The sequence below is a fragment of the Vespa velutina genome, chromosome 12 (genome assembly GCF_912470025.1).
Source record: "Vespa velutina chromosome 12, iVesVel2.1, whole genome shotgun sequence".
NCBI lineage: Eukaryota > Metazoa > Arthropoda > Insecta > Hymenoptera > Vespidae > Vespa > Vespa velutina.
The window spans coordinates 4,933,366-4,945,476 of NC_062199.1; the positions used below are offsets into that span (position 1 = coordinate 4,933,366).

The window sequence follows — 12,111 nt, forward strand, 5'->3', positions numbered from 1 at the left end:
TTCTCGAAAACCGTACCATTCATAAATGACAAAATATTTTCATTCGTAGAAAATATTTTATTGTTTTATTTTATTATTATAAAAATTAGTATTTTTGTTTTCTTTACAAAATAAACAATTATAAAAAAATAATTATAGAAAAGTATTGTTATATTATCGAATTATTTGTATACATGATATGACTTGTATTATATATATTTATATATATATATATATATATATATATATATATATATATATATATATATTTACTTTATATATATATATGAAGTAAAAGGCTGAACATCGAAAATGTTTTATTTCTCCCCTTTCACACATATATATAATAATAAAAAAAGAAAAATTCTCTAAAAAAAAATATATAGTTAATCGTTGAGTAAAACATCATAATGACCACTTTCTGAAAGTCCGGTGAAGAGCAACCTCGCAGTCTCGTAATAATAGTCAACATGACTGTGAAAAACACGTTCTAATTCATCTTTGCCTTCGATCTCACGATAGATGGAAAGATTCATATGATGAAGCTTCGTTGCTACCGTACATTCGAGCTCGCTTGCAAACGTCCCAACCATTCTCATATGCTCATAATATTCTTCAGGATTTGATATATTCCACTCGGCCATTACAAAAGCACCATACTCGTGCCAATTATTCTTTATATATTTAGCAACCTACAGTATAATTCATTTAATTAATATCTAATATTTTTCTTTATTTGTCCAAAAATTTTTTATTTTTTCTTTTTTTCTTTTGTTTCTTTTTAGGGATGCAAATGAATAATCAATTTTTTTTTTTATGATATTATTTGAATGACACAACAAATTTTCTTTATATTTAATAAAATAATTCATATGCATTTATAATCTTTTATTATTATTTTCCCTAGAAAAATGATTTATGTCGCTTATATCATATAAAAGGAAGTATTTTAGAGATGGGCTGTAGCGCATCAAAACAATTAAAAAAAGATAACAGTTCATACATGCTTGTATGTACTATTTAATTTTGTTTTCGAGCTTATAGTAAATTTGATTTTCAACAAGCTCTATCTGCTTATTTTCATAAAAAATAATTTGAAATAACTTCTTCGCATTTGAGTAGAAGCCTGCCGACGATTTATCAATATTCAATTCTTGCACACTGAAGAGTTTCAACACCGATAATGACCGTATTGTACACAATGGATTTCAAATAACTCTACAAGTTAAAAAAAATTGATTAGATTTAATTGTAAGTCCGATGAACGGCCAGTCAAGGTAATAAAACTGATCCATGGCCTATCCATTTTTTTGGAAATCGATTGTTCAGAAATTATCTAGAATTTCAGTTGAAGTGTACTGACACTATGTCCGTATAATAAAAGAATTATTGCGATAACAATAATTCGTTATAAACACGAAAACAAAATCAAATATGACATATGTTTATATGAACTTTTTTTTAATTTTTCGATACTTGGAATAAAACTATCCTTGAATATATTTTCTACTTATTTTGAGACATTCTGTATATAAAGAAGAAGCAATTATATTTGTACTAGCTAACCGTGTTACGTAAATATTGATGCTCTTCTTCATTTTGCCAAAGAATATAACTGAGCGCACGGAACATGCAATTTCCATCTCCATAAATTTTATGCACGCGAAACGTGCCCTCTCTGCACCTTAAACGAGCCGTACCTGTAAAGAATTCATTTTTTTTTTCTAATTATATTATAATTGATATTTTTACATAAAACGTACCAAAAATAAAAAATATATATATCTTAGAAATGTTTTTCTATAACTACAATCTTTTTTTTTGTAAAAGTTAACAAGTATATTGTTTCATGAAAAAAAACATTTATATAAATGTTTATAAATTAAATATGAATCAGAATCACACTGTATTAAATAAAATAATTATAATAATTTATTTATATCTCTGACAGTGACGAAGAAAATACGTTGTAACGTTTTATATCAATCATTTTTTATATCATTGTAATGGCGCTACTGAAATATAAACATGGTTGATTGATGTAGATTATATATACGTGGTAATTTTAACAAAGAAGGCAAAATCTTATAAAAAAATTTTTATTTTATAATTATGTGTATATGTATAGACATATATACACAATTTTAAAATTAAAATCTTTTATATTTTTATATTTTTTAATTTTATCATTCAAATATATATATATAATACAAATATATATATATATATATATATATATATATATATATAATTTAAATATTTTATATTTTTATATTTATTAAAATATTAAATTATTTATTAAAATAAAAAATTATTAAAATATTTTTTATAAAATTTTACCTCCTTTATTAAAATTAGCACGTTTTCCTTTACGTTTCCTAGAAGTTTGGGTGTAAGCGTTAAAACGTTTTGCGAGCTTTATCTCGAAATTTCTCTCAGCTTTCCATAAACTATAAGAATTTTCTATATTAAATTTTAGCGCCTTTGATAATTTCGCGAATCTCCACTGTCCAAATAATGTTTAATATAGTAACAAGAAAGGCATTTGTTCTCATTCTTCGTGGACAACTGGTGCATGCACTCTTCTATACACATTAAGGGTAAGAAATTGAGTTTTATTCTTGATTGTAATGATCACTACGTATTCAAGATAAAAAAGAAGATTTGTAGAAACGTGTAAATTACGTATATCAACGGTTATCACACGTTGTTGTGACATAAAACGTAAATAAATAAGAATAATAATTTTTGGAAGAAATGAATAGTTGAGAATTATTGATACAGACGTCACATGCCTCGCGAAATGTATTAATAATTATGAAAACGACCTAATTAAGAAAATGTGTGAAATTTAAATTCATTAAATTTTTGGTTATATTAAAAAAAAAAAAAAAAAAAAAAAAAAAATATATATATATATAACAATTCGATTACCTTTTTTGAATATATGAAAGCACAGAAAAAAATACAAATACGGTATATAAAATTTTCTCAATAGGGTTATCGTTTAAAAGCTATTAGCGTCCAGTTTTCAATTTTTTCTTTTGAAGACACTTTTATTCGTTATAATTAATAATGATCTCGTAAATATATCTCGTAAGCTGAGAACGAGATTTTACGATTGACAATCTGTTCGCGTGTGCCTTTTAAGAGCCACATCTCATAGAGCATCTAAATATTCACAAAATGCCATTCGTTCACATATATATATGTAGAGAATAGTAAATTGACATTAGCACTTTGAAATCAGAAATATATCTATTCGATCTCGATCGTCATTCCTATGACAAATTGAACAATATTATTATATTATAGAATATGCGTATTATTGTTTTTTAAAAGTTAGTAGAGAAAAATATACTAGCATGAAATGTTCACAATAGACAAGGAGACTTAAATTCTAATTTAATTCGTGGTACTTATGTTTTTTCTTTTTTTCTCTATTTTTGATTATCTCTTTTCTATAAATTTAAAATATGTTTCGATACATATTTATAAACACAATAAATATTTTATTTTAATTCCTATCATATCCGTGTTGTTAAATAAGGTTGTTTTATTAAAATTTGATCGCATCATTTGAATTCTTGCTTTAAGTCACAATATTAATACGTCACACGGATCGAGTTGCGCAGCAGATTACTACGCAGGAAGGAACTCGTCCGGTGCTAGTTGATTGGTCGGTCGCACGAGAGGAATAATAAAGTCGGTTGCCCGGACGACGGGATGAAGCGATGCGTGTCATTGCGCGCCGAGGCAGCCAGTCGTTCGCGAGAAAGAAAAGAGTGAGGAGTATATCATTTCGGAAGTTAACATGGCGTCGTATCGAAACGTGCCACCACTGTGTACAACGAAGCATTAAAATTGCGGTACGATATGCGGTCTACGTCTGGTGTAAAAAAATCATTGCCATTTGTCGAGTGAATTCCCAAAATTGTGACGGTTTTGTCGAAAAAAGGAAAACGAGGAAAACAAAAAAAAAAAAAAAGAAAAGAAAGAAAAAGGAAGAAGAAAAAGTACAACGATCGTTTGGTCAAATGACATGGGAATTTGCAGTAGGAGACACTTTCTATTGACGATATGCATTCTGCAACTTGTAAGTATATATTCAGTGTTAGCTATATAAACGGAAATGCACAACGAACATTTCAGGTGCATTGCAGTAGCTCTCGATCATCACGTACACACATACGTATATATACTAATAACGTACTTTACGTACTTATGTACCTATATGCACGTAACGTACACACATACACACATACACACATCTCATATATGAGAAAGGATACATGCAACACGTTTTTCTAACTGAGTCATGCGTTTTTTTTACGGATTACGAATCTTAAAAATATAGATATTCTTGTTTTTATCTCATCTTTCTTTCATCGAAATGACCGATCGCTATCTTCATCATGCACAGACCGTGTTCTTTCTTTTTTCTTTCTTATTTCGTTTTACTCGAGAATAGTATACATTTTTCTTTTCTAGTAATCGACGCTACGATAGAGTTGGTACTACCGACTTTGTAGATTAGTCATTTTATCATTTTATCGACCTCAGTTTCTTGGTTTATCTTTCTATGTTGTTCTATTATGATAAGTTGCTTTGCACACGCGAAAGTATTATTATTATGTATATATATATATATATATATATATATATATATATATATATATACATATATATATATATATAGATGGAACTAGGCTACTCTTTCTTTTTTTTTTAGATGAAGCTTTCACTTGCAGCATCGAAGCTCTTGATGATGGATCAATTTAACGATTTATTTTTATTGCAATAATTTGATATCGTATTTTTTATAATGTTATTCTAAGATTTTAGAAGAAATTGATATGTAGATATATTTATATTTAGAATTGATATGTAATCTTTAGAACAAGAAAAAAAAAATAAAATAATCTTTAAATATCTTTAACGTTTTATCTCTTTAACTTAACACGCATATATAAGTGTTACAAGTTCTGACAGAGAATGACCAATCAACAAAGTATTTGGAACACAAGACAATTGGCACAGATTAAGAATAAAAGGAAATGAGTAGAATCTAAGCAATTGGCATATTATCATAAGATACTTTAATTTGTTATTACTACTCCTTTTGTATTTGATCATAAAGTTTTTGTTTATTTACAGATTACCACTGTAGAGCGTCAAGTTTTCGACTTTCTGGGGTTTATGTGGGCCCCGATACTGGTCAATTTTTTTAATATAATATTTGTTATTCTTGGATTTTTTGGGAGCTTTCAATACAGACCTAAATATATCATATCGGTTCGTAGACATTATTTAATTATTTAATAATATTATTTAAAGGAATGCAATCACAAATTAATAGGACAGATAATTTGTTCTAATTAATGAATACTTATTCTTTTTTTTTTATTTCAGTATTGCATATGGAACACACTTTGGTTAGGGTGGAACATATTTATGATATGTTTTTATCTCAGTATAGGAGTACTGGATAAAGTAAGTAAGTTAAAGTTAGATAATTGGATTCATAGATTTTTATTATAATAAATATTTGTTTTTTCAGAATAGTGATATTTTAAATCTTGGTACCGGTAGTTTTTCCTGGTGGCATGTTAATGGACCTGGTTGTAAAGCTGTATATGATGTTACTGAACCAGAATTATTCAGGCCAGCACGTCCCAGTAATGTGACGGATTGTGTACTGGATTATGAAGTAGTAGAAATCCTACATGCATCTACACAATGTCTTTTAGGGGTATGTGTATGTTATATATAGCTTTGTTTACACGTGTCTTTGATACTATTTATAGAGTATGATGTATAACAAATGATATCATTTTCGTATTTAGTAATTTATATTTGAATGTTTCAGTTAATGGCAATTATAGGAGGGATTTGTCTAAGTAAGGTCTTTTTAGAAGAAGATGATAGCTGTAAGTATTAATTTATGTAAAAAGAATTTGTTTATATTTATTTATTAGTTTATAATCTATTTTTTTTATACTTCACACTACATAAAAATAAAGAGATAGAATAGGTAATACATAGGAATATATTTTTATGATGATATTATCATGCATTTAAATTTCTAATACAGTTTAATAGGATTCAGGTATAAAATTCAAATTGTTAAATAATGGTAGCTTTAAAATCTGTATATTCTCATCCTTATGAAATATAAATTATATCATAATTAAAAGCTGCAGTAAACTATTTCTGCTAGTTATTAATAATTTAAGCTTATCAGATCATTTATTATTGCTTGAAAAAAAGGTTATTAATTACAGTTGATTTCATTGGTGGATTTGATCCCCCATTCTGGTAAGTGCTTTGCCTCATACACAATTTGCACGCATTTATTCATTTGCTCGTTTCGGCACGATTGACTATGTTGTAAAATACAAGATTTTTGAAACGTAGTTCTGTTATATATTTCTTTGATTTTCAATATACACTTTTTAGTTGGAATGTACAAGAGTAGTAAGAAATAACTTTCTGCAGCTTACAAAATTGTAATATTTATTTGATGTATTAAATTGCCATATTCGAAAAAATTTTATCAGTAATTTTAGCATGGAAAAAAATTCTTGTTGTCTTGTTATTGAAAATATTAGGTAGTCACTATTATTCAATAAAAATACGTTAGTGGGACAGACTTATTTTAATTTTGAAAAGATTGAATAAATAAAAATTTCGAAATTTTTACCATTTCATCACAGTTGTATCACTTATATCTTTTAAGTTTTAAAGGTAAAAACTTCGCCCGAATCTGTCCAGCAAATTTACTCTAACATTATCGATTCTAAATGATATATTTCAGTTGACTTTGTTGGCGGTGATGACTTTGGGTTGGCAGGCCACACACAGTTGCATCCTATGTATGTTAGTTATTCGGCACTTCCACCACCTTCTCATCCATATAAAAATTCCAATCAAGATTATCCTGCAGGCACAACTAGCTCACACCAATCTGGTTATCGAGATACAACTTTTCCAAAAAGAAATGACAAATCATTTAATAGTACCAGTAATAGTAAAAATAGTAACAGAGATGATACTATCATAAGTAATAGAAGTAATCTATCCAATAACGATATGAAAAACGTGGAATATTCGACCGATTATTCGAATCCTTTAGATCATCTTCAAAGACCTATTTCACCTTATGATGAATATGATTCTTTGGATAGTGCGGCAAGATTAAAATATCAAAAGAATAAATTGTATTATCCACATTCTTCAAAGTATGTTTCTGTTACAACTACTAAATGTAAAACTCAATCAAGTCATGGAAAACCAACCAGGACACCTAGCAAACCTAGAATTTTTACAGATCATATCCGTGAACAGCCTTTAAGATCATTTTACTCTGATCCAAAATTGGCCATTGATCGTCATCAAAGTATGAATAATCATGACAGACCAAATAAATCTAAAAGAGAAAGTAGACCTCTATCGTTATGTGCAAGTAATTTTTAGAGTAAAAAATATTAGAATATATTGTTTAAGGAATAATTATTGAAAAAAGAAACTTATCTTTTTTTTATATATATGTATACATATATATGTATGTAATATATATATATATATATATATATATATATATATATATGTTTATGTATATATATATATATATACACACGTAAAAATATGAAAATATAAAACAGAGATGGAAAGAAATTTCTTCGATTATAAATGAAATTTCAGAAAGATTTTATAAGAAATACTTTTTGCAAGAGAAACTTGTTTTGATTTAAAGTTTTGTTTTGCTCTATACTGCCACTTTTTTGGGATATGAAAATGTAACATAAAATTCCTATACTTGCCAAATACACGAAACGATTAGTGTAGCTAGTTAAAGTGCCACTTCCTTTCATAATAACTTCCATTTCCCTGAAATTATCTCGTTTTGTGGTTTATAGCTTCACCATAATGATTTATAGTTAATATTTTTCATGTTTTACGTAAAGATGGACTGATCTAATATCTATGAATATAAGTTGTGTTAATTGTTGATTTTAACTTTAATTAAATTAATCGTTAGTTGCGTTTAATTTATACACATACATACATACTAACTTCACAGTTGTTCAGGGCTTTTTAAATATGTATACGACATTTACTTTATTATTATTATTATTATTATTTCTCATCGATAAATTTATGATACGTACACTGTGATAGATAGATGATTAGCCATTATATGGCTCTATGAAGTATGCGTTGGTACAAAAAAATAATCAGATTTCAAACGTTAAACTAATAATTGGAGCACAATTTTTGTATAACTTTGCACATGTGCAGAAAAATACCTGACATTAGAATTTAGGATGAGAATTTTGTTTAATTTGTTTTTCTAACGAATTTTTTTCTGCAGTATGTGCAAAATAATGATGAAGTCGTCCCGTTGTACTTTTTTATCATTATTACTATATTATAATAATAATAATGAATATTTTTTTTTACTATTATACCTACAATTAATAAGATATAGGTTTCTCAAACATCACTTTTCTCAAGCAATATGTTTATTTGTTTTTTATTATATTTTGGACTGCATTTTATTAGCTTATTACTTATAGCATTGAACGTTTGGTTACTATGTGGTGCTATGGAAAACTATAAATATTTAAGTATGTTTAGTAGTGCATGGTAGTTGGTCTCATCATGATTTCATCTTCGAACGTTTCGAAAATAATTAATTTCTACATATTCTTATAAAATTTCTTAATTCAAGTATATAAAAATTATAACGATGCATATAAAAAAATCAATACATCTTATTGAAGAAAAATGTTATGAATTATAACATGAAATTTGAATGATGAATATACTTTTGACTCGGTTCTGCATGATATTTTTCTTTTATTTTTTATTTTTTGTTTCTTTTTTATTTTATTTTTCTCATACATTATCATATGAATTCATTCCTTTGATAGATGAAAATTATATTAAATATGATGAAAGAAGTAAAAAAGTTAATTAGAATTTATTATAATAAATAATGAATAGAAAAGATTTACGAAAATCAGACTATAATCATTGCTGTATATGTAATGTTTTCAGATCAATATATATATATATATATATTAAATTGGATTCTTTATCGTCCTGCGTAGAAAAGTACAAGTTTTCTTGTCACTTTATTTTGCAAAAAAGAAAAATAAATAACATATAATTTTTTAAGAACGTAGGAATTAGTTTTGTATTATTATTTTGACTGTATTGCATTGATCCTTTTAATGCAGTTTATTAGTGACAATAAATGTGCAATGTTACTATTGCTTGCTTTTTTATTTATTAACCCCTTCATTTTTCTTCTTTTTCCTTTTTCTAACATCTTCCTTCTCTCTACGGTTGGTTGGTTGATTGGTTTATGGGAAATCTTATAGAATTTTGTGTGGCTGTGTAGCTTTTTGGGTAATCACTTTTCAGAAATAATCTTGGGTACATTATTACAAGTAATATATTTTTATTTTTGCAAGGGAAAATTATTCTTAAAAAATATGTGACATCAATAATTCTTAATCAATTAACAATGGGTGTGTTGGAATGTATTTTACAATACATATGAGTTAGTGATTATGAAAGTAGTCTAAGTTGTTCTTTAATATAATATATAATATGATATAATATAATATAATAAAATTAATTTAAAAATTCAATTTTTCTAGGTCATTTTTATAATTACTAACATGTATGAATAACATACGTGAATTGCTAAGAAATACCGTAAAAAAAATGTTTTATAATATCAATTAATTTGCAAATATATTATCATGATAGAGATTTATATTTGTTTATAACAAAATCGATTTTGTCAATAATTACTATCGATAATATCGATAGATTAATATGATAGACTCAAGTACATCTTTCTTTTTCTATTTATCTCTAAGTCATTCTATGTTATTTCTTTTGTCTTTTTGTTTTCTCCAACAGTACAAATTAAGAAGAAGAGGAAAAAGCAGCCTCGGCCGTTGTATAGCATCGAGTATTCTCAACCAGAGCCTCCTGTACATGACGATAGTGTATCACCTAAGCCAATGACACCTCGAAGAGTCAAGAGACGTTCTGTGATATCACGAGATGGTACACGTCGATCCAGTCGAAGAAGTTCAGTCAGGCAATCACGCCGAAAGAATCCAGTTAATCGGATAATGGACCATCAGGAGAGTCTTTATGCTAATACAGCACCAAGTAATTTAACCAATCAAAACGTAAACTCTTTGTCTCAAGGAACATTGAATTATGATAGGATTTCAGTAAGTTGGGACAGAGATAGAAATTCTAATTGGCAGCCAGAAGCTGTGAACATGGCTGTCTCTTCGCCAACGCTTTGGACTGGACAGGATAGTAACAATTATTCAAACACAAGTAATTATTCCAATCAGAATCTCCCTATCTGGGATGGAAGTAGTTCAACGAGAAATCTCACTGACAATTGGCAAGAAAATGATCTGAATACTATGCATTGGCAAGGTCAGAGCAATCCAACTTTTCAACAGACTAGTACTCAAAGCTTGAATGGCGAAGATCTTGAAGATTTGTATAGCAATCGGCCTGCTAGTGCTAGATCAAGTTATAGCAATTATCATGGTGTCAGGGCTACACCTCAGGTACCTAGCAGGACCGATATTGTTAGGCAAAGTCAAAGACAATTTGTTCTTAGTGGACCACCAGCGTATCAGGATACAGTGATATAATATTTTAATAATGTCCTAATAGAAGCCTAGCATCCATTTTTTTTTGTTCCTCATTGAAAATGAGAAGGCTAGTTTTTTTATCATTTTGATGATTTTTAAAGCTTTACTTTGATACGGACTGACACAAGAGGAATAGACTTTGTACAGATTTTATTTAAGACTTTTAAGCAAACTCTTTATTGTGCGTTGCTGTTGAATCAGGCTCTTTTTTCTTTTTAGCAATTTATGTTTTTGAGAAGTTAGGATAATAACTTGCGAATTTCAAAATATTATAAATTGGCTTATGGCAGATTTATATTATTTTACATAAAAATACTTATTTAAATGTATGAACTTTATACTCTTATCTATTTTGGAAACAAAAGAAAAGATTTCTAAATTTTTATTTAACAGAACAATTTTTTATTTTTTGATATTCACAAATTGTGATCCTAACTTCAAACAATTTATATATTATACAGAGTAATCTATATAAAACAGGTAATCTCAATATCTTTTATAATAAATAATAAAAAATATTGGAACAATCCTGTTTTTATAGGTTTACTCAACATATATACATATATATTTACCGACATCATGCCTTGAATCTCAGGTTTTAGAAACGTTGAAAATTTTACACCACTAGGGGTATATGCATATTAGTACAATATACTATCAACGTATATTATTTTTATCAGCGAATTTAACGACACCGCCATTATTGTAATTTAGAAAATATTTCTCTAAACATTCTCGTTATCATCTCTATTCTTGAGAATGGCTATAATCTTATTCATTGTGAATGAAATTTAACAATTTTTATTATATATATACTATGCATTAAATCAAAACATTGCACCTCTTAAGTCATCTGTAAATAAAAAAAAAAAAAAAAAAAGAGGAAATAATCTCTCACAAAAGTAATCAAAGAAGACAATCATTTGATTATTCTCTTTCAATATGCAATATTTTCATTGAAATTTTTAAAAGAAAATAAAATAAATAAGGAAAAGAGAGAAAAGAACAAAAACTCACATATACATATCCAAAAACGTGAACATGCACGTTTTAATTATAAACATAGTCTTCCAATTGACAAATTTAATTATTAAAACTAGGCGATTATCTATATAGATATTATAATAATAATAATAATAATGATAATAATAATAATAATAAACATAAGGATAATAAACAAAAGAAAAATTATCACGAGTAGCGTGCAATAAAAAAAAGTAATTCAGTCTTTGACTGAATATTTTTACAAATGTCAATCAAAAATATTAAAATATGTTTGTTTTATATGAAAATACAAATGCATACATACATTTATAATATACATATGCACGTAACGACATTAATAATTATGTACTCGGTAATGTTATGCAACTGTAATACAATATATGTAGCAAGTTGTAGTAGAGAACGTAGAGATATAAACACCAAA

General features: G+C 27.1%; 2 protein-coding genes across 6 annotated transcripts; one reads left to right on the plus strand and one right to left on the minus strand.

Moving 5' to 3' along the window:
- Window positions 1-282: 282 nt before the first annotated feature.
- Window positions 283-2,406, minus strand: LOC124953288. Its single transcript, XM_047504456.1, has 3 exons — window positions 2,320-2,406; window positions 1,546-1,679; window positions 283-671 (listed from the first exon to the last, which is right to left on the minus strand). Exons 2-3 carry the CDS (start codon window positions 1,609-1,611, stop codon window positions 366-368), a joined length of 372 nt encoding a protein of 123 aa, XP_047360412.1. The 5' UTR covers window positions 1,612-1,679; window positions 2,320-2,406; the 3' UTR covers window positions 283-365.
- Window positions 2,407-3,415: 1,009 nt separating this feature from the next.
- LOC124953287 (sodium/potassium-transporting ATPase subunit beta-1-interacting protein) lies at window positions 3,416-11,598 on the plus strand. Of its 5 annotated transcripts, none has more exons than XM_047504455.1 (7): window positions 3,634-4,075; window positions 5,137-5,274; window positions 5,392-5,472; window positions 5,540-5,731; window positions 5,849-5,909; window positions 6,264-6,297; window positions 9,919-10,066. In XM_047504455.1, exons 1-7 carry the CDS (start codon window positions 4,022-4,024, stop codon window positions 9,926-9,928), a joined length of 570 nt encoding a protein of 189 aa, XP_047360411.1. In that variant the 5' UTR covers window positions 3,634-4,021; the 3' UTR covers window positions 9,929-10,066. The 5 variants fall into 5 exon arrangements, with proteins under 5 accessions (XP_047360409.1, XP_047360407.1, XP_047360408.1 ...); XM_047504454.1 differs by lacking the exon at window positions 6,264-6,297 and adding an exon at window positions 6,797-6,854 and having other exon boundaries at window positions 3,637-4,075; XM_047504451.1 differs by lacking the exon at window positions 6,264-6,297 and having other exon boundaries at window positions 3,440-4,075; window positions 9,919-11,598.
- The last annotated feature ends 513 nt before the right edge of the window (window positions 11,599-12,111 follow it).

What these genes read in the sequence shown, in the direction of transcription:
- LOC124953288 (XM_047504456.1), bottom strand. Translation starts at nt 1,611, where the DNA reads ATGTTCCGTGCGCTCAGTTATATTCTTTGGCAAAATGAAGAAGAGCAT. An exon ending in ATCAATATTTACGTAACACG is followed by an intron (nt 672 to 1,545) that starts GTTAGCTAGTAC and finishes ATTATACTGTAG; the next exon opens with GTTGCTAAATATATAAAGAA.
- LOC124953287 (XM_047504451.1), top strand. Translation starts at nt 4,022, where the DNA reads ATGGGAATTTGCAGTAGGAGACACTTTCTATTGACGATATGCATTCTG. An exon ending in GACCTAAATATATCATATCG is followed by an intron (nt 5,275 to 5,391) that starts GTTCGTAGACAT and finishes TTTTTATTTCAG; the next exon opens with TATTGCATATGGAACACACT. An exon ending in CTACACAATGTCTTTTAGGG is followed by an intron (nt 5,732 to 5,848) that starts GTATGTGTATGT and finishes TGAATGTTTCAG; the next exon opens with TTAATGGCAATTATAGGAGG.